Raw genomic sequence first — 26,884 nt, 5'->3', positions numbered from 1 at the left:
ATCTCCAAGGAGGGAGACCCCACAAGCTCAATGGGCAACCTGTGCCAGCGCTCGGCCAACCCTCACAGTGAAACAGTATTTCCTGATGTTCAGAACGAACCGCCTGTGTCTCAGTTTGCACCCATTGCCTCTGGTCCTGTCACTGGGCACCACTGAAAAGAGCCTGGATCTGTCTTCTTTACATGCTTCATTTAGATATTTATATATGTTGGTAAGATCTCCCTGAGCCTTCTTTTCCCCAGGCTGATCACTTCCAGCTCTCAGCCTTTCCTCACAGGAGAGATGCTACAGTCCCTTAGTCACCTTTGTGACCCTTTTCTGGGCCCTCTCCAGTATGTCCATGTCTCTCTTCTACTGAGGAGCCCAGAACTGGACACAGCACTCCAGGTGTGGCTTCACCAGTGCTGAGTACAGAAGAATCACCTCCTCCACCTGCTGGCGACACCTTGCCTAATGCAGCTCAGGGTGCTGTTTGCTGCTTTTGCTGCAAGGGCACATTGCTGGCTTGCGCTCAACAAAGGGAAGCTGCTTTCCAGCTGGGTGGCCCCCAGCATATATCGTTGCATGAAGCACACAGGGACAGAGATACTGGCAGGATAGCATTAAGCTGGATCAGAAAAAGTGGGGCAAGAAGAAGGTGGCCCATGGCAGGCAGAAGGGGTTGATCAAGCATTGTCAGTTGGAGACCATCTAAGTGCAGACCTTGGGAGGCACTGTAATAGCATCCTGTTTCAGAAACCACCAAAGCCACTCAGACTGTATTTGATAAAAGCTAGGTATGTGGCAGGAAAGATGAACTGATCAGCAAAGCCAAGCTGCTCATACTCTGAGCTGAGGCAGACCTGTCCTACCAGTTCTCTGAAGTGATTAGGGAGCTAGCACCCAATTTTGCGGTAGAAAGTGATAAATGTGAGAAACAAAACAAACCCCATCTCAGCTGAAAGTTTTGAAATCCTTCATTTCTGAAGCCTAATGCTTGGGCTAAAGACTACTGCTTTAAACTGATTTATAACAATCACTAGCCCTGGGCATGCTTTACAGCATTTTTGAAAGTAATTGATAATTTTGCAATTATATTAAACAGAAAACCCCTGAAGTTCATGCTCATTAACTCTAAAAAGTCAAAGTTATTTATATATATGCGTGTCTTGAATTATCATGTAGTGATAAGGAAATGAAACACCTGAATAAAGAGGTATTATCATGTATTACCATCAACATTCTTTTGGTGTAAGTAGAACTTCCATCTCTAGAACACAAAAGCATACAAAGAGCTGGAATTACTCCTTTCAAAAGATAGTAAAATGGTAATCACTTAAAATACTTCCTTATAACCTGTTCTTTTTCTCCATACCTCATTTTATGCAGAGAATTATGAGTGTCCTTTATTTCTGAGACTCTAAAAATAATTATTCTTAGAGAAACAGACAGAGGGCTTATTTTATCCACTATACTTTGTACCTTTTTGCCTTAGACAATTAGGGACATTAGTTCATGATTTACAATGCCTAGGAAATACTATCATTAGCAGGGGAATGTTCTCTGGTACCACGAGGAAATGAAAAGCTTTTAAGAGCAATCATTGTTAATCACTACCATGCCAACGTTATATACCTTCTGGAACTGAGGATGAAATATAGACAGGACACATTAAGTGACTCTATACTTTTCCTGTATTGTAAGCTTTTGATAAAAATGCAGTTTTAAGACATCCTTTTGCATAGCTTGCTTTCATTACAAAATACATGTTATCTAAGAATTCTGCAAGATTTACGTTTCTTGTACAAATCGTTGACAATATTGTCCCTGATTCCATAGTTGAGCTTCATTGTGCTTTTAGCATTATTATAAATTGTTATACAATTTCACTTGAGCACTAAATGCCAATGGCAAGAAGGTGGCCCTTTTGTAAGCGTGAGAGAACAAATAAATCAAAAGGTGATAAATACAATTAAATTGACCTTTACCCCCAGCTCAGCAGGTGACTTAGCACCTGCATAGTTGCAGTACTCACAACTGAGTACAGAGATTAACATTACACACCAACAATTTGCAAGCAATTGCTATTATTCATTTTTTTTAATATAATGTATTTTCTATCCAATGTTAATTGCATGTAATATCCTACAGAACTGGTAATCATGCGAAATATAGTAGAATAAAAAAGAGGAAATGGCTTATTTTTAAAGAAAACAGCTTTTTAAAAATATACTATAAATAAAATCAAGGGCATCTCTTACTTTTGGTGTAGAGACAGAATTTAGTACTACCTACTAAATATTTTTGTGTCTTATTTCTATGCTGAGCTAACCAAGGATGCCTCACATTTAGCACCAAGCCCAGCACCACAGGACAGCAAGTACACACTGGAAAAGGAAGCAGAATGCACCTATGTACTGGGGTCCTCAGTGCCAATAGAGCACATATACCAGCAAAAAATCACAACTTTTTTTGACAACAAAAAAGTAAAAAAAAATTGCTTCTAGTAAAGCATCTAACAAGTTTATAGATTTGTATAGAAAGTACTGAAAAAGTAATCTCCTGCAGCTCACCTAACAAAAAATTCCTCTAGTGCAATTTAAGCCGATTACTCCTTGTGACAGCTACTGTGAACACAAAAATCAAAACCTTTCCTCTTACTGACCAAATTCTTCACAACTTACATTCTCTGCCATTATTGCATCTTTAGACAAACAACTTCAACACAATTTTCAGCCTGTCCTTGAACAAAGTCCTAGTATACTAAGTTACAAATGTTCTCTTCTGTATACTTTCTAATTTGTCAGCATCTTTTGGTCATTAAATAGTCCAGTTGTTGAAGGTGATTGTTTCCTCATCTGACCAGACATGCAGTATTTAGCTACTGAGTCCCATGGACTCCACTGCCAGTCATTCTTACACAGCTGAGATTGCAGAGTCCTTTCCTGTGAATGGATGGTAAAATAAAAAAGGAAGTGCTTACATTCTTGAAACCTCTATATAAGATCTGAAGTTCCTTCTTTGTGAATTTACTCTGTGCTTCCAGCAGTTCAAGAGCTTCAGGTCTATGTCGTACTGTGGCCATTTCCATTTCATCTTCTACAGTGTCTGCAGAATACAAGAGACAGAGAAGGAAAGCTCAACACAAAATACAGGATGTAGAAATACCTAACCCTTACAGAAAAAAAGAAAGTTAAATGACATTCTCTTAAAGAACTTCATTTGCAGCTTTAAAGACAAATTACATGCTCATTTTGAACTTTTAGGGAACGGGTATCTATCTGCTTCTGTGGCTGCACAGAACAGTGAACAGCAATGACGATCCAGCGGTCTGGATATTATCATGTAAGTACAAATAGCAATAAACTGGAAAGCCAACATTCTGCAAGAGCATGCATGACACAATATGACTTTTCTGTTTCTATGACCCTCTGACTAAATAAAACAATTTTACAAAACTTTAGTGACTCCAGTATACTGGAAATTTTCCCTTGGTTAGTTAATGGATGTGAATTCACTGTATCAGACTGGGATTTTCAGTGTTCTCTTATTGTGAAGTTGTGCTCTGGAAAGCGTGGGAGATGGATGTTGCATGTTCAACAGCAGACCTTACTTTGAGTGTGGTATAATAAACCCTTCAGGGCAAACATGATGATTCATGGTGAGCAGCCTAAGTGGGGAACATGATTTCAGTGACATCACCATTAGGTGAATAAGAATGTGGATATACACATTCAAGGCTTAGAATAGAGCTGAATGCAGCCCTAAAACAATGAGAATCAATGCCCTTTTTATTTTATTTTTTTCAGGTAGAATTTTAAATGTGAAAGTTCCATAAAATAGCTAAAGAAACTTACTATATGTATTTTTTTATACAGGGTGCCAGCCGTATAGCTGATCAAAATATGAATGTGTTTATCCATTTTTAAGTGCTCCCAGCATTAAACATAGCTTTTGTAATACACCAGACTAATTTAATCAAATCACTACCTTATTCTGATTTAACAGTTATACCAACTACAGAAATGTAATGTGAGAGAATACACCTAATTGTCACTTCTACAATGCTGAAGATAAATATTTTCATTCATCAGTGGGGGACTTTGCATTCTTAAAGTTTTATTCCATTCATTTTCATAAGAGCACAATATTAGGATATTCCATTAAAACTGTATTATGCCTACATCTTCACATATTTTTGTTCTGCTACAATGCAGTAATAATAACTTTCAGCTGCTTTGGAGAAATCTGGCATCAGAGGATATAGTTCAGCTAAACAAAGAGTGAACAACCTTTAAATAGATATAGTCATGATAGATAAACTATTTGGATAAATCTTCACAAAACTGTAGGGCCTTATCTTTTCTCCTGTCAAAGAGATGTTGCTGTTAGCACTCATCTCAGGAAGACGATTTCACTATCACCCAGATGATCTCAGTGACACCCACAGTCTTATCTAAGAATGTCCATTGTGTACTGGCTTATGGACAAACTATGTTTCTCTTTCATTTTTCCTTATATATTATCTCAGGGGTCCTCAAACTATGGCCCACGGGCCGGATACGGCCCCCCAGGGTCCTCAATCCGGCCCCCGCTATTTACAGACCCCGCTGCCTCCCCCCGCCGCGGGTTCGGGGGGGAAACCAAGCAGCCGCAGATGACTGCCTGCCACTGCATCCGCGCGCCGGCCCCCTGGTTAAAAAGTTTGAGGACCCCTGTATTATCTCATATGACTCGTTCACCACTACCATCTTTGTGGAAACTTCCAATCTAAATGCTATTGACAAAACCCTCAAGTGATACAACTTTACATTGACCTTACGATGTTTGAAAACACTTTTAAAGGGCCACTATCTGAACTCACAAGATTATAAACAAATTCAGCTCTCCTCTAAAAAAACAGGTGCAAAGAGGAAGTCTTGAAAATCCTGCCTTTATAGATAAAATTGGAATAAAGTAGTCCCAGAGTTAAAAAGCTGTCTTCCTAACCTATGGAAGGTATATCAAAGTTCTTAAGTTCCATTTTAATTCTGCATTAAAACATCCAGGATTTGTTTTGCAGAGTTTCTAAAGCCTTTCCATCATGTTTTATGAGATTAATCTTTTATATTCTTCATATTGTCACTAAAGTGTCTATAACAATATCATGCTGTAGATATGCAGTCAATTTTTTTTTTTGTCAGCTGCAAATCAACACTAGTTGCTTAGGCTAAACTGGCAAAAGAATCAACCTGAGAATAAATATTGTTGAAAAATCATGTGATTTATATTCCAAGAGTTATATGGGATTTAAATAGGCTACTGTTTAGACTAAAAGGGACTTAATTGGAAGTGAGCTCTCTAAGCATCCATTGGTGAAACATCTGGCTACCTAGACAGACATCTACAAGCTTTTCTAGAAGCGAAATGAATACACATAATAAATGTGAGGCTAGAGATAAAGGCCAGACAATGTGATGCTGAGCACAATGTTTGATATACCCTTAGTAATAAACATTTGTATTGTGTTTTAATGATTCAGTGAGAATGTAGAAGACTGCAGTGTGGTGATGATGTTTTCTGTTAATGAAAAGGTTCAGTATAGCACTTTTTTCACACTCTGTTTCTGTAGTTTCTTACAGATATAAATAATAATAAGAAAGGGATCAATGTAAACTTCCTTACAATGTGCCAACTATGCTGATTAAACTACTGTAGCAGGTTTTTAGTTTACTTTTGTTCACACTTATGGCTACCATTATCCAGACAGGAAAAAATATATACTTTAAAACTTGGTGAAAATGTGTGGAAATATATCTGTTTCTAAACATTAACATTTTTTATGGAATTAATGAAAAATTAGTTATTTCAGATCTCTAGTTTCTTCAGCCTAAGAAAGTTAAGGGGGGTTTTGTTTGTTTCATAAAAGGCTAACATTTCAACTGAAAAACAGAAACAAGTTCATATTCACGTAACATATTAAAAATATTCTTACTGATTTCATAAATGAGTAGCTTCCTTCTAGCTAAACAGTAAAGACAGTTTTTAATGTATTCATCACAGGAGCTATGCTTTGAACATTTTGTTGTTCATTAAAGAGCAAAATGATAAAAGCAATGCAAAAGGTAGACATACTCTTCAAATAATGGCAACTGGAGAAGCATATCCAAAGTTAGGGCTCAGTGCACATCTGTAAAAATTGTACACATGTGTATGCCTGCACAAACCTCAGATTATAGCTCCCCTATCTAATAACTACAGGCACACATGCTTGTCTTTTCTAAAACCATTCCTGAGTCTAGTCCTATCTCTAGCACACGCATTTAGCTAAGGAAGGATGGATTTAATTTTAGGCTTACTAGTCTAATGCACACAAATAAGAAAAAGCATTCCTTGACGTGCTATGTTCAATGGGCATGCTGAAATAAGATTTTACTTTTTCGGATAACCTTTGTCTGCACATATTGATAGAAGTTAAGTACAGAAGTGCAAATTTAGGCTATGTATACTTCAAAAAAATACTTGTTTCAAAAATATTCTCTTTACAATTTCTAAGGAATTCACATTACATGGTTGTTATTGTAGGTAGTGCTGGCTTCATTCCTAGTACAATGTTCCTTCTTTCATGTTAGCAGAAGTCAAATAGCACATGTCAAAATGGGATAATGACAAATTGTGTCTACAATGATATTCTTATTTAATGTAATACTTCCATTTAATATAACATTCTTACTTAATATAACACTTCCTTATTGATGAGACTACAGAGAAAAATGCTGAATGCAATTTTTTTTTACTTCTTGGTTTCAAATATGAAATATTTAATGCAAATTTTATCTTGACTTGTTTTCTGGTTTATAAAACACTTTCAGCAAGAAAATACGGGTTTTGCATGGTCAAGGTTTTTGAGATGGACTCTAAATATTTTTGTGTAACCTGTGCAGACAAAAAGCTCACATAGAAATGTGCAAGGAATAAGGATGTGTTGCTCTTCAACCAACTTCAAACAACAGATACAACCTTCTATTCTATTTCCTTTTCCTACTCTATGCCCCATGATTGCAAGTATTCAAGGCCAGGCTGGATGGGGCTTTGAGCAACCTGATCTAGTGAAAGATGTCTCTGCCAATGGAAGGAAGTTTGGACTACATGATTTTATAGATGTCTTCCAACCCAACCCATTCTGTGATTCTGTGATGCTTTTTAGGCTCTAGGACTTTCTTACTTAGGTCACGTAACCAAAAGCAACTTCTACATAATGAATTACTACGAGGTGTCATGACAGTGATTGACCTTTTTAAGCTATCCTGTTTCCAAGTAAAACACATCAGCTGAAGCCACCATGAAAAAATCACTATGCACCCAAATCTTTAGTCCTTTTCATCTTTGAGTTCTCAAATACATAGAAAGGGAAGCAAGTACCACAGTCCTCTCTGCAGAGAAGCCTATGAAAAACAGTGAATTGGGATAGTAAAAAGAAAAACTAGATCCACACTACTGAGGTCTAGGCACTTAACAAGGGCCTGTGTTTGTAGCCAAGTTGCCTTAGATTGTTCCATATTCCCTGGACAAGGGGAACTGCTCTTGGAGGCTTGTGGTTTTTTTTACCTTAGATTGATCATTATGCTTTATCAGAAGAGTATACAGGAAGCACAGCGACCACTGGGCTTCTAATTTAAGGTGCTCAGATTAGTGCCTAGAATTGAGCCAAATTAATCTACACTGAATTGGGTGCACAGGGATAGTTTAAAATCAGTTATAGTAGCCAATTTATATGCAAATATATTAGTGTTATTACTATAATTAATCTCTATCTAGGTATATATGTTTTTATGTATGTATGTTGCTGAAGATACCCTTGCTCATTGCAGGGGAGTTGGATTAGATGACCTTTCAAGGTCCCTTCCAATGCAAATTATTCTATGGTTCTATGTATGTATCTATGTATGTATCTCTCTCTCTCTCCCTCCTTCCTTCCCCCTAACTTTGTCTGTTAGCTACCCTAGAGCGATTTTATTTCCTCACAGCATATCAAAACATTTAAGGTAGTGTCAGTGTGCTTTTGTTTTACCTCCACGTTCACATACTTTTCTTTCAATGTCATTATTATCTTTCTCTCAGACTTATACTTTGAGTCCTGTTCCCTAAATAGATATTGTATAGTCAAAACCTGCAGGGCCCAACCCCTTCCTCCCAGACTACAACTGCTGATAAAATCCTGTGTATTGGATAGCAAGCACAGACACGTGCACACATGCACGTAAAAAAGATAACGCTTTTCAAATACATTGAGAGCAGATATTTAATGTCATCAGTGAATCACTTCTCAGCTGGCTTGCAGAGCGTGCCAACCCAGCAGCTCCTACGTGGCAGACCCTGTCACTGGTACCTTGCCATCCTGCTCTGCACAGAAGAACTGTTACCAACTCACAAATCTGTTCATCACTTGATTTTAAACCTCGACAGAGCATATGATTACTTCAGCAGATAGCTTGTCTCTCAAATGAGCAGTTAATGGAAGTATAACTTTTGATGCATGCAAACCTAAAAAAAAAAAAAAAATCAAATAAAAAATAAAACTTGCTTTGAGTAACAGGAGATGTCGTTTTGGCAGCCGAGCAGGGCAAGAGCTTCATAAGTCGCTCTTTAATGCTGCGTTTGGTACTGTTCTGAGCGTAGAGGAAACCTAAAAAATATATTATCAGGACTGTTAACACAGGCTTGAGAACAATTTCTGTACATGCTGCAGAGTTTATCATTATAGCGGAATCCTGATGGGAAAAGGCCAAACAGATGGCAGCCAGCCTGACTGCAAAGGGCAACCAGAATTTTTGAACAGGACAACGTAATTGCTTTGTCTTTGTATCTGTCCAATAAAGGGGATTTTTTTGGTATGTGTGCATCTCTTGTAAAGTTCTTACAACCCATTTAAGTTCTTATAAGCCACTTCAAAACATCTAACAGAGAAGTATCAGATGATGTATTTGAAACAACACAAGGTAAGAGTGTGTGTTAAAAAATTAATGCTAAAATACTTCAAAGACTTTTATGTCTATTTGATGTTAAACTTTAACATGGAAAACAAAACCAAAACCAAATAAAATCTTGAAGATAACTTTTGTTGTCCTTTCTGGCAGTCTTCTAGTTCCACAGCTGAGTTTTCCCATATAATTCATTCAGCAACTGTGATAACCAACCTGGTACTTTTGCCTTTTCTGAATATTAAAGTATCAACCGTGACATGTAGCCAGACTCCCTTTTCTTTAATACTTGACATTATACATCTATATTTTAAAAAAGGTATTATTTATATTTCCATTTTTAAATACCAGCATAGCTGAATAGTTAATGTTCATGTGCCATAAAGCAGGTGAAGAGCATTACCCTTATTTACTGTGAAGCAAATTGGCAGAGTAACTGCCTGTGAGGTCTAACTAACCATTTTATACAAAATTGGTGATACAAGCAAGCATCTCCTGGATGGATATTTTCTGCACATGATGGATTTAACATCTGTAAAACAGCTGAGTTAATGATTTATGTTTCTGAGAAAGGTAGACCTCAGTATGGATATTATGCAAATCCTGCACTTTCCATCTCGACTGCATGCACTCAGACACAAATGCTGCTCTGCGACAGCTCTTGCTACAGCAGCAGGAATGCAAAATAGACAGGGCAAGAAATTAAAGACACAACTGACAGTTCCTGTGCTAGAGGCACAGTCACCAGGATAATCCTGTGTTATCCCCGCTACTGTACTTGTGCTGAATACTGGTGTTCGTGACATGATGTAGAATAGTTTCCTCCCTGTCACCAAACCATCTTGAGAAATTATGTTCTTGTATTTGGGAACAGGAGAAAGTGAGAAGGCTTTAAGGATATTAAACTTTGTAGGTGAAAGAAAAAAATATTTCTCCATTTGTATAGAAGTAAAACATTGAAAGAAATGAAATTAAAGATACAGGAAAAAAACAGGAAAGACTCAACCACAGCCTTAAAATATCAACCCACTATTACCAGGGAAATTCTGTCTCTGCGAGAACAGCAGCTCTGGTGAACAGATGAAAGAACCCAGTTTCAGCACAAGGTCAGATGGACCTAAATGACCATCTCTGGAAATGTCAAAACCTTTAAATACAGATAATAACAATGAATACACATATTATCTGTAGCACTTCATGATCAGCTCAAGTCAGAAGCACTGTGCAGATAATTGCATAAAAAATTAAAAGACAGTCTGTGATCTGATGGGTATATTGAACTCCATATTTTTCATTTAAGTACAAACCCTGAGACTTTAAATAGACACCTTGTGGTCTCAGCTGGCAGTGTCTGCAGTATCGCACTATGCCTGTACTATACATACCTGAGCACAAAGAAAATTTGTTTGTCTTCAAGATTTCTTTCTTTAATTATTAGATTTTTCTAGCATAGACATGATCTAGAAATGTCTACTTCTAGCTTGTTAATTCGAATTAAGCTTTGCAAAGCTTTACCGTATATGTACATAATTACATAGGTCCTCAACCTATGTCTTTACTGAAGATGTACACAGTGCTTTACAAAACCTAAAGGAATACATTTTTTCTAGAGGGTTTGAAGCTCAAAGCCTTGAGTAAGCAAACACTTTTGCTACTTTTATGCTCACACAAAAGCTCATGGAATTTGTAAACCATTTGGGCTTTGCAGTGGTATGATCAAGGTCAAAACCAAAATGAAATATACTGGAGAAGATAATATCAGAGGAGTAACTTAGGAGGACAGTTTAATTTCTGTACTCACTTCTGACAGCTAATTTAAAAAGTTGACACTAAGATCAGCGCAGAGGTGAAGGAATTGGTTTATCCCCTCACAGTATGAGGAAGCAGCACAGACACTTTTTGCTACCAGTGGCTGAAGCCAGCTTATTCTGCAGCTATTGCAGTCCCCGGTCATAACCTGCTGATCAGCACTACAGCTTTCAATGTGATTTTTCATGAGTAAAGGACTATTTAATAAAGAGAAAACATGTTGCACAGTAGGCCTCTGATGAGTCCGTGTTTAATACAGGTAGAAACACTTACAAGTGTTAATTAAGATGAAGTATTGTAATCATATCTGTGAATTCTGTAGCTATTTGCCCAGTTTGAAACAGGTTGATGAAAAAGCTGTGGCCATTAAGAAGATATTTAATCTAAGATAAGTTAAAATTTATTTATTATGTAGTAAGAGATTATCTTACTACCAGTCTTCAAAATGGTGGTTCATGACTAGATGAAGAGCCATGAAACACAAATACACTGGTAATGATGGACTGATACTGCTTCCTTCAAACTTCTAGACTAGAATAATAGTAATTCTTAGCCCACATATAGATATTCAGAAGCAGCTGATTTTTCCAAACTCTTTTTTTTTTTTTTAATAACTGGTTGGGTAGAGATTTCATAGCTGTTATCATGTAACTCAATCAGCCACAAACTCCTCTGGGTTAAGTGTGAAGGTTCTTCAAATTCAGGTAAGTTAACAGGCGCTTCTTGCTCTTGGGTTTATTCCTCTGCAATGAAAATTAAAATGAGACACACTTTTCCCCAGAATTCACTGTGGGAGTGTCCTAGAACTCACCTCCGTACGCACCACCTGGAATTGAGGGTGATTGTCCCAAAAGGTGCTCACGCTTCACAAAACACTCTGTAACTGGGGCATGGCTTAAATATTCTCTTATCTGTGTACTGCTGTGCTGGTATATGTGCTGCATATACACATTGGTCATGCTACACAGCCTTTAGGAGTGACTGCTATTTATTGTTTATATCTGTAGTTGCAACTGATAAATGCACCAATGGCTTGAACCTCTGATTTACAGGTGTTTAAGCTAGAGAACTGTAATTCCACAATTTCATTAATGAAAGTTTAATATGGAGAGTACCATGCACACACATAGTTAGTAAAATTGTTTTCTGAGTTGCTACTTTTAGAAATCATATTTGGCCAAAAGCATCCAGATCATGGTTATGTGTGTGACCTGGTCACTCCAATATCACATTGTTGACAGGCTGATCTAGATCTGATGCTGCTGGTTTCAAAAAAATACAGAAAGAAGCACTAAAGTTTTTCCTCATTAAATAACAAATATAGTCATAAAAGATTTTAAAATATAAGGAAAAATGATGCATCAGAATATTAAAAATATTATTTATACATTATAAGTGATTTATAAATGACTATATATTCCCAATCATATACATCTATTCCTAAAGACTATCTTAAGTCTTTACATTTTTACTTTGAAATTTTCAGACGTATGATCCCTGCCTTAGAAAGACACTACATGTTACACATTGCCCTGTTGTTACAGAGACAGGTGAGACTACTCCAGGAAAGACTACCAAGCCAGGGTTTTTTTCAGGAGTTTTCAGAGGCAAAATATTTCTTTTTCTAAGTGTGATTGGTTTCTTTGCAAATTCTTTATAGTCAGCATGAAAGTGAGGGCAGGTAGGCCACTTTTTGCTGATGTAGCAGGTCCATCAGACAGTCTGTCTTGCACCCCTACTAAGTGTACAAGATGGACTGTGATGTGGCTGCCCTTGCCCCCAAAGTCTTGCCCACCTTTCCTGCCTGCGTCAAATCCCCTCTGTCCAAAGAAGCACTCTCCCACCTTGCCTCTCACCTCACTGTTGCCTTTTTGTAATGGGATCTGGGTGATAAATGTCAACGTAGAAGGCAGAGTCACCCGAGTACTTAAAAGAGCTTTTGGTGAAGGTAATAATCCCATTTAATAGGAAGTTCAAAAACTAGAAGCAATTCTCCCAACAAATTCTTCTTTCACTGTCAGCAAAAGAGAAAAGTCACCTGTAAAACTACCTCTTTTTTTCCCTCTATGCTTTTTTATTTTGTTTATTTTTTTCTTTCTCTCTCCTTTATTTGGCAAAGACAGGAGATAAGGTTGCACTGTCCCACCCTCGCTCCATGTTTTACTTAGCAGTATTTACAAACCACGAGACACATCCAATGCCTTGACAGTACAGCTAAGCTACCAGTTGTGCTGGAATCTGGATTTTGTTCATTTACAGGATTTTAAGTATTCCCATGAAAATAGGAAAAATGCCTATGTTGTATTAGTTCTGAATGTGATCTCTTTGGAAAAGGGCTAGTAGAAGATCTGAAAGCCAAGATGCAAATCTAAACTTCTGGTAGAAAGTGACAAAGATTCTGGAAACTAGAAAAAAAATAAATGCATGAAGTGTTTTCTTGGCGTAATGGTTTATGCTCAGTTTCAGCTGTATGATGGAATTTCTCCCAGGGCCTTAATGGCTGGCAGCCCCACTAAACTGTTAATGGTTCAGCACAGATGGAGAGGCAAGGGAGGCAAAATGAAGTGCAGATTTCATATTCACAGTTCAGGACTTGTGGAAGAGAGCCAAATCAGAGTACATGCTCCTTCTGTATAGTGAGTCTGGGAATGAAATAAAATTATGTACAACATAAATATTTATAAGTTTCAACCTCAAGTCTTTGGAAACACCTGCTGAGGAACTGTGTGAGTCGCCAGTAGGCTACTCAACACATCATCAGCATTTTTTGCCAAGACAGGAAAACATTCTTGCAATCATCTCATTTGTCTGTACATATTTATTTTAAGAGACTCTTCCTCTACTGCCCTAACTTTCTGTTTTTCACTGCAAAATATACCTATCAGCTTCACGGACTACTAAAGCCCTACACACTGTATCAGACCTGCTACAAGGAGAAGCCATGAAGATACCGAGCTGAAAGAATGGATGGCAGCATTTTAGAGACTACCTGGAAATACTCATTCAAGAGTCAGATTGCTCTCCATCACTTTACATTCCTTTGTACATACTTTTATATCAGCGTCCTAATGGCAAACACAGATTAGGTGCTGGTAGCCACTTTTCTCTACCCATAAATCAGAGGTCAGAGTCAATTGGGAAGTCTGGAGGCCAGTAGTACTTGAGCGTGGATTAAAAATGAAGGACAAAGAGCAAGTGATCTTGTCAAAAACAGTAACTACAGTCGGGCATTTGTGGGATGGGCAAATGGAAAAGAAAGAAAGAAGAGAGGAAAAAGCTAATATCACAGGACAGAAGAAATAGAGAAGTGTCAAAGTATAAAAAAATATAAAAAGAGAAATGGCCAGTTTTATCCTTACAGTCTTCATTGAAGTTCCCAAATACAGCTTTATTATTCAGACCATGCCTTCCCATGACTTACATGCAGATTTCCAACCTGAAAAACTGCTTATGCTATGAACAGTTTCTATGCAAATGCTTAACACAAACATTATCTAAAACTGTTATAAACATCTTTGGGAGCAGATACACTGAAAATTGCAGTTTCTTCAGTGCAAAGCTTGAAAATATGCTAGATTTTCAATACCGCTTTGTTTATTTAATACCACTTAACACACTTGCCCACACATTCCCAGAGCACGTGTAAAACTAAGCTGGTCCTCTATGACAGGAAACATATTTATACCAGCTCACTTGCTTGTTTTAGAAAAATCTCACTTGAAGTGAACATGTCAGCTAACAAGAGCAGGCACAATGAACCAGATTTGTGTGATCGCTGCTCTGAACTATGCAGTTTCCTTCATTTTTCCCTTTCTGTTGTTTATGAGAAGAGTACAGAAGTTTTTAACTAATTGTAATACATACAAATGATCCCACAATAAATTACATCAACAGACAGTTATCTTGTGGGGATCTAGGAAGGAGACAGATTAGGAAGAAGAGGATTTTAAGTTAGAGGAGAGAGCAGTTGAAAGGAAAATAATACCTGAATACACAGTAGATCGTGCAGAGAAGTAAAATAAAATTTTTAAAAAGGATTAAAAAATCTAGCCAGTATAATAGTTTTAAATCAGGCTTTTTTGCTGTCCTGAGCAATAAAATAGTTGTATATTACTCTTAGTGAAATTCCTAATTTAGTATTACTCAAAGGGATTTTAGAATTGAAATAAAAAAGCTGAACTACAGAACTTAACAGCTAATAGCTTTTCTATGTAATATTTTCAAACAGACTTAAAATCCAGTGTGTATGTAGGAATCAAAAGAGATAAAAGAATTAATTTTTTTTAGTATTTTTCATTGGGTTTTGATTCAAACATGTTTCTGTAGCTTTATTGGAATGACAGCTTCTCTCAAAGAAGCAAGCAGCAAATATAAACTCAGGGCAAAAGAAAATCTTTATGTGGCTCAGGAGTGCTTTATTTCACATTCAGGAATGACACTCAACTTAGGAAAAGTCACATTGGCTATGTCTATTTGCAAGTAATTTGGTGCAACAGAAATAGATTGGCAGATGAAGCAGGTGATGCTGAGGCACCTGAGATCTTGCAAATGGCTTATGGATAGAGGGACTGAAGAGCAAGTGTGCTTTGCTGCCGCTTAAGCAACATGGGTACTTCAGCAGCAGTGAAATGGGCCCTAACACTGGGCAGACTTGTCTGGGCATTTCAATGGTAGTGTCCCTGGTCTGGGAAGAGCCTGAAGGGCTGGCACCAGAGATGGGTGGTGAGAGACTGACGGAGCACTCCCTCGCTTATGGGGCTGGTATGCTCAGCATGGCACACACAGCAGTGCGAACCAGTCAAGAAAACCTGTTAAAGTGGTTGAACTAATTGTGACTAAAGAGCGATAATCTGACCTTATCTGGTTTAGTGTAGATTCACTGAGTTTTGCAATGGAAGAACAGTAACTGATGCTTCAATCAAAATGAAGGATCAGTTCTAACCAGGGGACTAAAAAACAGTGACATGCAGTACCCATGCTGTGGAACACGAAAGCAAAGAGGGAAAAATACTGTTGCAAAAAGACTAGAGGGAGCAACAGAGGACCAAAAGATTAGTCTATCAAAACTGAGTGACAGATGATGGAAAGAAATCAAATGGGTAATACAAGATGAGCTAGAATGAAAAAGAACAGTTCAGCTGTGAAAGGAAAGAGAGAATGAAAAATGTCAGTTAAGAATTAGAAGGAAAAAGTAAATAAGTGGATATTAAAAACAGTGAGAGACCTTTCAAATGTTTATTACCTCCATATTTAGCTTGTTATCTAAACTGCATGCATGGTGTATGTGAACGTGTACTATGCTGGACTCAGATATGCTTATGTTTGCCAAAGGACCAGCAGCTGGAGTCTTCATTAAAAATATGTATTATAAAGAAATAGAAGTGTCAGTCCTTCCTGTTGGTCAACTAGCCTGAAAACCAAGTGTAACATGATGTTTACATTTACATTTTCTTGGTACAGAGATGAGCTATTAAAAATTACTTAATGTAGTTAGACGCAGTGAGGTATTCTTACTAACATAGTAATAAGAGCAGTGTTTTATTTAAAAATGGTTCGGGTTTCCCTAAGAATAATGCAGCTACTCCTGTAGCTTTTACAACCATGTGTCCAGTTCCAGCTTGAAAACCACTTGTAAGCATACAACAGATGAGAGTATTCACAGGCAATAAGTTGATTAAAAATACCTAGTATGTGCGCACGACAAATTTTAGAGACTGGGTAGATGTGATGGATTTGTGATTAGGCTGGCTAGAAGTAACAAATACATTCTTGTAAAACCCATCCTCTGTAAGAACCAGTGTATAATTTCTTACACAAACATGACCCTATGCCAAAATGGAGAACTTCTACTCAATCTTCTAGTCCATCTTGACTACGGTTGCATTCTGAAACTATAATTAATCTCAGGTAGTTTTAGGAATTAATGATCTGGATAGCGCTGTTCAAATACTGTCATTTTTCACTAGTGTTCTAACAGTCATAACTGGATAAGCCACCTTGAAGCAACAAGTTCTCCTTAACAGTGGTGAATGTAAGAACTTAACTGATAAAAATTTAATGTACAGTTTAAAGGCTTATTAAAATTCAGGAATCATATATTTGCAAAGATGGAAAATACTAGGATGAGTTTACACCATTTTGAAATAATGTTTAAATAATTTACAAAGTACAAAAAATGTAAATTTTCTTCCTCTTAGTAAAATCAAGTCTGTGATTCAATGGCAGACCCCAGCTCCCTGAGCTGATGGTCCCTGAGTAGTCCTCTCCTCCCTGACACGGATTCCCATCACAGCATCACACTGTTTAAGAACACCCCTTTACTTTGTGAATCTGGTTCTATTTCCTGATGTAGCTGACGGCACACCTCTGCAAATAATTTTGTCGCATGCCTGGGCATGCCTGAGACAGCGAGTATTCAGGTGGGATGAGAATGAACAGTTAACCTGGGAACTTGTTAGGCCTGTGTTGCTGTCAAAGTTTGCGTAATGCTAGACCATGATCACATTTTCCACATCACAGAGCTGGGGGAAGGTGCAGAGTGTTATTCAGCATTGAAGGAAGATCAAAAATGTTTTCCTGCTAATCCTTGCAAAAGAAAGAAGTTGAGGTATTCCAAACTACTTTCTGAGATTAATTGTCAACTTTGTTCACGAGTGGTTTGAAAAGCATCTATTCTATTTCATCTGAAGGATATCAAGTATAGCAAAACCATGAAATTATTAACTAACAACAGCCTGAAAAATTTTAGATGATTATACACTGTCATGACAATAAGTTTTATCTAACACATGCAATAGGTATGTGAAAAAAATCCCCAAATCTCTGTTATTTTTTCTATGAATTACAACATTTAAAAGGCTGGTTAATTCACAGAGCATTATGAAGACAATTGGAGCAAAATCCTTTTTTATTTCACCAGTCAAAAATCCCAATAAAATCAGTTACTTGAACAAGGAGATATGAAATTTGGCTTATAGATGAACTTTGAAACCTTTGCACATAAAGATTGAGAAAAAAGTTTCAACTGATCACTGGCTTTCCACCCTGATGCTTTGCTAACCATTGCAAAGGACCTACGGAACGAATAACACTGAAACCTAAAAGAAAGGTAATTTACTGAATAGAAGTTTAAACTTTTATTTTTTTGACAGCTTTTTAAAGGTACTCTTCTCTATGAACCAACACTTGCACACACAGGCACACACACAAACACTGACTGCAGCATGCTGATGCTGATTACAAGTCTTCCCTGTGGCAAGTCAGGGTGCAAGATAGAAGAAATAAACTGCTGCAACAGGTGGCTGTGTGTGATTACATCCTACTGATTTTGTAACTATTAAAACATGTAGTTTTCTGTAGTTGCAGGGCTTTTCAGTTGCTAGTGCTCAATTTCTTCCCTTTTGCCTGCAGCTTCCATTTCTCCTTATACCCTTTATATTACAGTTCTCACTTGTGCATTTATTATATTGCCAGTTTTAGTATTTTCTGCAGTCTGTTCAAAGGCTGCTACTAAGGCAGTTTTCTTGCCTTGATGTAAATGTATCACCCTGACATAAACTTATTGTCTGCTGCTCTGTAGCCTGGATAAACATCTCTTAAACTTCCTTGCCCACCTCCCTCCTCCAGCAGCAATATCCTTTTCTTGCCTTGTGGAAATTCTCCACAATTTTACTATATATAATTCATTTAGACCATTTACCTTAATACAAAGTTGATGTCTTTGTTCCCGTGGTGATCTCAGCTTTTCATCACCCAGTTCTCTGAATTTCTAGCTAAGACTTTCACTCTTTCTTACCATATCACTTCATGCACAAGGAAATGGAACTGGACCATGTTCTTCTTTTGTCATCCCATTAAACACTTCTAATTGTGCACTGAGCAACAACTAGATTGAATTTTTATATGGAAATGTGCAGAGCTGTGAATGGCATGAATAAAGGCATTTAAAGCATCCATTGGTTTGGTTTTTGTATTTTATTTGTCTTTTATTTCTGCTTTTATCAGTGGCTCCTCATCTATCTACTGGCCGCTTAGGTCCCACTACGTGTAGGAGGAAAAAGACACTAATTTATGTTCGCAATAAATCCAAGCTGGCTCTGATCCTCAGGCAATAATCTCATACAGAATGTTTATAAATAGCAAAACATTTTTTTGAAAAACTCAAAACAATTACTTCAAAGAATGAAAGAAAGACTAGTGGCAGCTGCTGAACAGGATGAAGTGCTTGATTTTAACTTCAGCGAAAGAACCTTTGCAGCACTCTGTCATGAGCTACATGGAGCAAACTCTTACATTGAGCTTGACAGAGCTTTCAACTGTGAAGGAGGAACATGTGCTGGGACCACAGCGCTCATACTCCTAATCCTTGTGCTTCTAGTCAGTTGTATCCAAACAGGTCATGATTTGTTGAAAAGAACGCCGTTTCTCATTTTTCACACGCTTACTTGGTATAAATCAGAAGAAATACATCCGACTTTTTAACTTGAGAGATCCTGGTATAAATCAGTTGTAACTTACTTGCTATACATAAAATCCCTATGTCTTTCTTATTCCCTATTATTAAAAGTTCTTTCATATAGTGTTCAAAATTTTGGAGCAACCAATGAAATATCAATGTATATTATATATGAATAAATGTCAGGGAGAGAGAGTAGGTAGTTAGATCACTGGCCATTGTAATTCTAGCACACAGGAAGCAACAAGGAGCAAGTTCCTGTAGAGAAACCCTCTGTCACAAAAGTCCTATCACTAATAAAAATATATATTTGCAAAGTCCCGTTAGAGCAAGGGGTATTGATTTGGAGTTCTTGCCAGGGAAAACCTGTCCAGATCAGAGAGATTCCCTAGGGATCTTGACAAGCCACACTCTTGCCACACTACAATAAACTGTCCTAGTGGGTTTTAGCAGGCTTAAGAGCAAGGAAATCCACTTGATATTTTGTTTACAGAAGGCTCTGATAGGGTTATTTTGTTTGTTTGTTTTCTTTTCCAGACCACTTCCACTGTTGACTGCAATTAAATTTAATACCTTGGACTTTGTTACAATGAGGGTTTGACAATAGCCTTCATGCTGCTCTCTTCTCTTCCATAGCCCATTCACACATGGATCTCAGCCATCTTGGGCACAGCTGGAAACTGTTGCCAAGGATAAACTCAAATTCCTTTTGAGTTCCCCAAGACTTCTATAAATTCTTTGTTTCCCAGTGGAACACAAAGAAGCCACATTTTAAAGTAGTAATTTCACATTGTTTTTTCAGAGTGCTCACAACATGCCACTTCAGACTAGAAGCTACAGTTAACTCTTTATGTTGGGAAATATTGAGACTTGGCAATAACTGCCAGCCAATGTAAATGAGGCAGACAAAATAGAGAAATAACAAAACTCATTATGGATTCTTACACATACACGCAGAAACGCCAAAAAGCACAGCTGTCTAATGTCAGCTGCTAGAGACAAGACCCTTATGGTCTAAAATGCTATCTGCCAAATTAAATGGGGTTTGTTGCTCCATCTGAAATCAGGTGAGCAGACAGAGATATAACCATGGATAAATACACGTAGTTACATAAATTCTCATAAAAATATTTATAGCATACTAAAAACTGAGAATGACTACATGTATCTTTTTATTTTTACACTTTTAAGTAATACACTCCCTAATTTGAAGAAACAAAGAAATAAAAATTATAAGTAGATATGTAAATCTGTGGTCATTTCTTAAAATGAACCAAATAAAATTAAAAAACTGTATACCCCTAGCATATAATTCTCACATTATGTTGGAATAAAGCACTTGATTTTTCTGGTCTAAAGTAAATCTAAGCAGGATAAGTAGTACTCGGTTTCTTATTATGTCCCTTACGTGTTCATGCACAAAATAAAAGTAATTTATTTCTAAGAAGGTTACTATATGCCTAATAATTAGGTGGAGAAAACCTCTTGATTGTTGTTTAAACCTATAGAAGTAAGATACAAGTAACAGTAAGCTGCTCAATTTGCAGTCTGTTACACTTGTGGGATTTAACTCCAAGAAATATCTGAATGTAATAAATACTTCATTGTAGGTCTTCTTTTACATAGAATATAGTGTGTTTTTAACTCAGTGGAACAAAACCTTCATTCTGTTGAATAAAATCCACATTCAAGAAGATTAATACATGAGCATAAGCCATTTGCTTTTGTGTTCTGTACTGATAGGCAGTTATTAAACTATGGTTAATTACTATTGCTGTAGAGTGCACAGTATGTGAATGCCAGTTACTGTGTAAAAGTTCTGTAACTAAAAAAGCATATAAGCAAATGAATTTTAACAATCCAAATCTAAACCAGTAATACAGAGGTTCTCAAACTTTTCCATGTTGTGACCTAATACAGAAAATGGTAAAATAATAGATGCTATCGACCTATGTAAATGAAGTAAAATGGATGAGATACGGTTTTGAGAAATGAATTAAAATGAAGCAATGGTTTGGCAAACCAGAGCACAGGTACTGTACTAGGGATAGAGTAGGTACCTTGTAAAAATGTACAGAGAACCACTAGAGCTAGTGTCAATTGTTAAAGACTGGGAAGCAGAATTAAAGCAATCAGATAACAGAATGGAAAATTATTTGCATAGAAAGTATCTTTCATTTCTTGAATATGTATTGACAAAATTACAGGTACCAGAATTTTTAATACAGGGCACTACTGATACTTACAGGAGGCCCAATAATTCTTTATCTAATGGGAACTAAAAGACTAATAATGGCAACTCAGTGACGTAGTTTATAATGAAAGAGGCAGTAGCAAGGGAAGGGTCCAATTTAATTTCTTCTAGAAAGCCCATGTACATATAATTAATCTATTTTTTTTCACCGACAGTACAAATTTAAAAGAGAAATTCAGAATTCATCAGAATTCCTTGCCACTAACATGGAAGAATGCTCCTCATTCAGACAGTAACTTCCCAACTATGGCATTTTTGCAAAAGTTTCCATATCTTTTTGTAACAGGCTACAACAGAACAGCTTTTCTGTCTTACCAGCTTTATTTATGTTTAAAGAAAAGGACCTTCCCAAGTATTTCTTTTGTAACAGAAAAAAAAAAAAAAAGTATAAAAAGGGGCATAAAACCACCAGCTGGTATTTTCTAAACAATGCATAATTCAACAGTTTACAAAGGTCTACTAGGAGATAGTGAACAAAGTGTTGTTGGTGACCTATAGAACTAGAATACTGACAGAAATTAAATTTGTTTAAAAAGGAGCAGTTATTTTTTCAGATATTATTTCTGGTATGAGTTTCTAATGACAATTTTTGTGACACATATGCATTCGCTTATTAAAAAATAAAATCTCTCTACTGGTCCTGGTGTCCTCAGTAATAAGAAAAAACCAATAAAAATAGTAATAGAAAACACAGAGTAAACATCCTGAAATAGTTAAAATACTATTTTCAACAAAACAAGCAGTACATTTATATATGTGTGATTTTTAGCTGATGCTGCTACTCTAAACGTAGGGTGTTATACCAGGAACGTTTGTTTGCGTGAAAGCCTGAACCTGTAAGTAGGACATAAACCTCCCAGAAAACGCCTGTTTTGCTGACCTTTGTTACAAGGAGGCTTATTAGCCAGCTCAGGAAAGTATAGCAGCACTGTCTGTCTTTCATTTTCCCTCCAGGTCACTAAGGGTTAGGGGAAACACATTTGGAGAAATTAGCACTCTGGGCAGTCAGAGCCATTTGAGTGGCTGCACTCCGCTAGACAATGGTACAGCCAGGCTTGTGTCATTCTGTTGGCAATTACCTGGAAAAGAAATCCGAGTCCTGAAACTTCAGGAAATTACTGAGGTTCAGGAAGTGGGCCATATGTAAGAAGTTCCTTTGAGATACCTTCTCCTAATAAAGGAGATTGGACTAACTGAGACAAAGTTACCTAATAAAACAACTTCTGGCAATCTTTTGGCAACTGTTTGCAATAAATAATCAATGATAGCTATATTATTGCTAGGTAATTAAGCTTTTTTAAAAAAATATATCTGTAGGCATTTGGTGTTATTTTTGCTTGAGTGACTTAATTTTTTTCAAAGTGTCACTCCTATTTATAAGTACTGATTTTTAGAAGCTCTTTAAACTCTTTCATCTTTGTAACTAAAAACCAATGCTTTTGCCATCTATAGCACTATTATAGTGCTCTAGTATATAAATTCACATATTTGCTAGCTAAATTAAAAAAAAATAAAAAAAAATGAGGGAACAGAATAAAGAACATTGGGAAAGCACCCTGATCACCCATCGGTCAGTTTTTCAGAATCAATAGCCATTTTACTACAGCACATTATTACAGTATAGCTTAACAGGTTCATGAGATCAAACCCAGTTATTTTTCGAAGTGCAATACATCCCAGATTAATATTTACCATTTTTCTTTCTTTCCTTGAGGAACCAGTGACACAGCCGTTATGGCACTTAATTCAGAAATAAAATCTCATTGCTCAACACATATATACCCTTAGACATGTTCGCAAAATACTATTGAAACTGTTTACACTAATGTAGTTTATTTTTGAGACTGAGCTAATAGATTTGAGAGGACAATAACCTCTCCAGAGTGACAAATGGCTATGAGAAAGCTGTGGATAATAATCTCTCCTGCTGGCAAAGCTTTAGCTGGAAGTGATTAAGCCTTTAGGGTCCTACTGATGTCAGAGCTGTTACAGTTTCTTTTCTCAGGCAGGGTAACTACGTGATAAAACTAAAATATATATCATTAGCAGATAGAAAATACATGCACCAAAATAAAAAAGTATTTACATTTATATACGGAAAATCCATTCCTAATTGCTCTTCAGTTCTGATTCAAGAACTGTGTGAAACCACCCTGTTCAAAAGAATTTTATCTTTTAATCACAGTTGCAGGGAAGACGTATCAAAGAAGAGAGCATATTTTCCAGTGAACCTTTGTTCCTGTGGTATTTCTAAGTTGGTATTTTATTTTTCCACTTGATTTGTATTACACTCTTCAAAATATTATTAAGAGTATTCACCTGGGGAATAAATTATCACTGATTTTGTCCAAATTTTATAATTTTTTTTTTTGTTAAACATTCTTTACACAAATTTGTGGGACTAACATCTCCCATTTGGCATTTGATATTTTCACCTCATCTGATGCTACTAAGAAGACGCTACACCACTTCTATCAGAACCCCTCCCAAACTGCCTTTAGCATATAATATCCACTAAGTGAATTCATAACAATAGCAAAGGAAATGTTACTTTGTCCCCTCAAGTTACAAGTTAATGCCTTCTAGACAGTGAGGTTTTTCACATTTGCAGAAACTTTGTCCTTCTGTCTTATACAGACCAGGGCTCATCACAGCTGAATAAATGAAATTCTAACAACTCCTTAGTTAAAATTGCCTTTACTGGAAAAGGTGTGTTTCAAAGGGCTGATCACCATTCTTAAAGGGCTTCTTTAAGATATGGTTCTAGCTGACAATATTGTATTTCAAAGCAATGTCAATAATTGTTTCAAAACAGTACTGTGAGAGAAAAAAATTCTGTCCAAGCTTAGCCTAGAGATCGGGATTATGCCTTTTGGGTGACACATTTGAGACTTGTTACAGCAGAAGGCCAAACTTCTTAATACAACCTTCTGAGATATTGTTAGAATTTGTTGAAATCTCATTTAATGTTTTTAAGTTTGAAGTTGGTAAGACCGGTTCAGCAATGCTTTGACCTTACTGAAGAACTACAAAAGAGTAAATCAAAGCCTGAAAGTAGCACTCACAGCTCCTATCCCTACAATGTTGTCTCATACAAACACGGTAATTCCAGGAACGCAAAGCCAACAGCAGCAACGGGAGGAGAAGGAGTAAAATAATTTGGCAGTGACTTCCAATATAAAAAAAGATAAATCAAAGAGTTCAGTTTCATTTTAGCATTAGGGTCCTGTAGAACACATTCACATTCTTCACAAACATAGCCCAATGTTCTTCTCCAGGTTTTGTGATTCTACTTAATCAAAACAGCTGGACTGTCCTAGGACACCTGAGGGTAAATCTGGTTGAAAATTTCAGTTGGACAGAAATGGGCCCAAGCAAGACAGAAAGTAAAGGAGCAGCAGCCTTGTGCCTTCACAGAAGTTACTTGAATGAAAAAAAATCAGTTCTGAATTAAACCTTCTGAAGACGTTCATCATTTTGTACATATTTAACCAAGGCATGTTTCTGAAGACTAAATGGAACTAGCAGTCTAATGATATTTAAAAAGTCAAAGATGTGGCTTTATAGGCTAAGCTATGCTGAATTATTAGCCAGATCTTTCATGGGGAAAGACTTGGGGAAAATTATGTCAAGGATGTGGAGAATGTGATCATACTTTCTCCTTGAAGATGTAAACAAATCCTTGGATTTTATAAATTCAGTCTTATACAACACAGAAATATTATCTAGCGTGACCCCCTGCCATAATCACCAGTAGAAAGCGTGACAATTTCAGAAGTTTACAGTGTGTTTAATTGCAAGCACAACAACATTCTCACAGCTAATATGCTGAATGACAAAAGGATGATATATTTATAATGATAAAATGATAATATAAAGTCAGAGCAAAGTAAGACTTAGTGGGGTGGTGAGTGCTCTGGGCATTATGACAGCAAAGCCTTGAAGCATATAGGTTTTGCTGAATTGGAGGAAGAATGCACATAACCTTTCAAGACTAAGTTATGGCCTGATGATGAGGTCTCACCTTCCTTTTGACCTTAAGAACGAAAAGTCATCAGGAAAAATACTCTGCAAACTTAGGCCAGTTGGCCATTTTATTCCCTGAGCGGTTCCTGATCAACTGAGCTTTGTTCTTTTTATGTCCCTGTTTCTACAGAAAGACTGATACCCACTGATAGCCTGGTCTTATTCAAATGTTCATTATTTAAATGTTAAAAAAAAACCACAAGTAAGAGAGAAATACAAGTAGCAGGGTAAAGTAACTACTAGAGCTGTTATTTCTTTCCAGATCCCATACCCAGGGGCAGATTCGTTGGGGTATCTGGAAGGCTATCCTGCTCCTCCTTTATTGTTGGCTACTTGGAATACACACTGTGTTGTGACAGCAGAGAAATTTCCAGTCTAACCTCTTTTTTATGAAAGCTGCAGTCCAGTATTCAAAATGGCCTGCAGCTGTGTTTTGTTCATTAATACCTACTGTGCTAAAAGAAACACAGCAAGAAAAGGTTTTACTTTTTTTCACTTTACTAAATGTTAAGCCAAAAGCAAAAGATAAAAACTATATGCTCTATACATTTGAAGCACTGCACTGCTTAAATTTGAAATGCTCATGTACTTTTGGAAGATCACTGTGACTACATGAAACACAGCTTCTTTTCACAGACAGAATACCAAATTAGCCTAAAGTATTTCATTAAAAACGTCAAAATGGAACTTTAATAGACTTTGAACCCTCTATAAAAATGTTTGCCTTTCAGATCACTATTGGTTGTTTTCCATTACATTTCTTTCTGTAGTCCAATAGGAATGACACTAATGATCTGAAATGAAAATGTGCCCCAGGGAACATTTGATTAAAATGTATAATATTCATCGGTAATCATATATTTATAATATTGATAGCAGATGAAATTGTATCATTTTCTAGCAAGCAATACACTTTCCAAGAACAGGTGGTTTTGAAGTCGTGCCTAAAATTGGATTATGGAGACAGAAACTATATGGAAGAGCACATGGAAGTGACCTTTAGTCTGACTATCTCATCCTGCTGCGCATACATGCTCAAAGGGACTGAGGTGTTCTCACTGATTTAACAGATTAACATCACGTGGGTATCACCATTGCATATCATTGTCCGTGTAACACAGATGAGTGGAATTACTCATAACAATTAGACATTGCAAAAAAAACGTGAGAGGCAGACACGGAGCAGACATAAACCATTGTGGTTACAACGAAGTCACTACAGCTCTGCTGGTTTGCATTTAGTTGCTAAAATGCAGTTATAATACAGAACTGGGTCTGTATTATAGCACTCTTGAGCAGGGGGTAAAAAAGGAAAAACACATTCCAGGAGGCATAAACTAACATCTTCATAGTAGAATTTCTACCTTAGCTGTTAAAATATGCCAACCAGCAAGATTTTTT

General features: G+C 36.8%; 1 protein-coding gene across 7 annotated transcripts in view; it reads right to left on the bottom strand.

The window, feature by feature from the left end:
- The window catches only part of KCNIP4 (potassium voltage-gated channel interacting protein 4), a 429,973-nt gene that overhangs the window by 36,778 nt on the left and 366,311 nt on the right, over positions 1-26,884 (bottom strand). For all 7 annotated transcript variants that reach the window (XM_055698845.1, XM_027799853.2, XM_005435271.4 and 4 more), the window contains one exon: positions 2,963-3,087. In XM_055698845.1, the coding sequence (XP_055554820.1) occupies positions 2,963-3,087 (125 nt within the window). The remainder of the gene's footprint in view (positions 1-2,962; positions 3,088-26,884) is intronic.

The sequence above is a fragment of the Falco cherrug genome, chromosome 1 (assembly GCF_023634085.1).
Source record: "Falco cherrug isolate bFalChe1 chromosome 1, bFalChe1.pri, whole genome shotgun sequence".
Lineage (NCBI taxonomy): Eukaryota > Metazoa > Chordata > Aves > Falconiformes > Falconidae > Falco > Falco cherrug.
The sequence above is the reverse complement of the archived record's forward strand: the minus strand, read 5'-3'. Positions and strand labels throughout refer to the sequence as shown.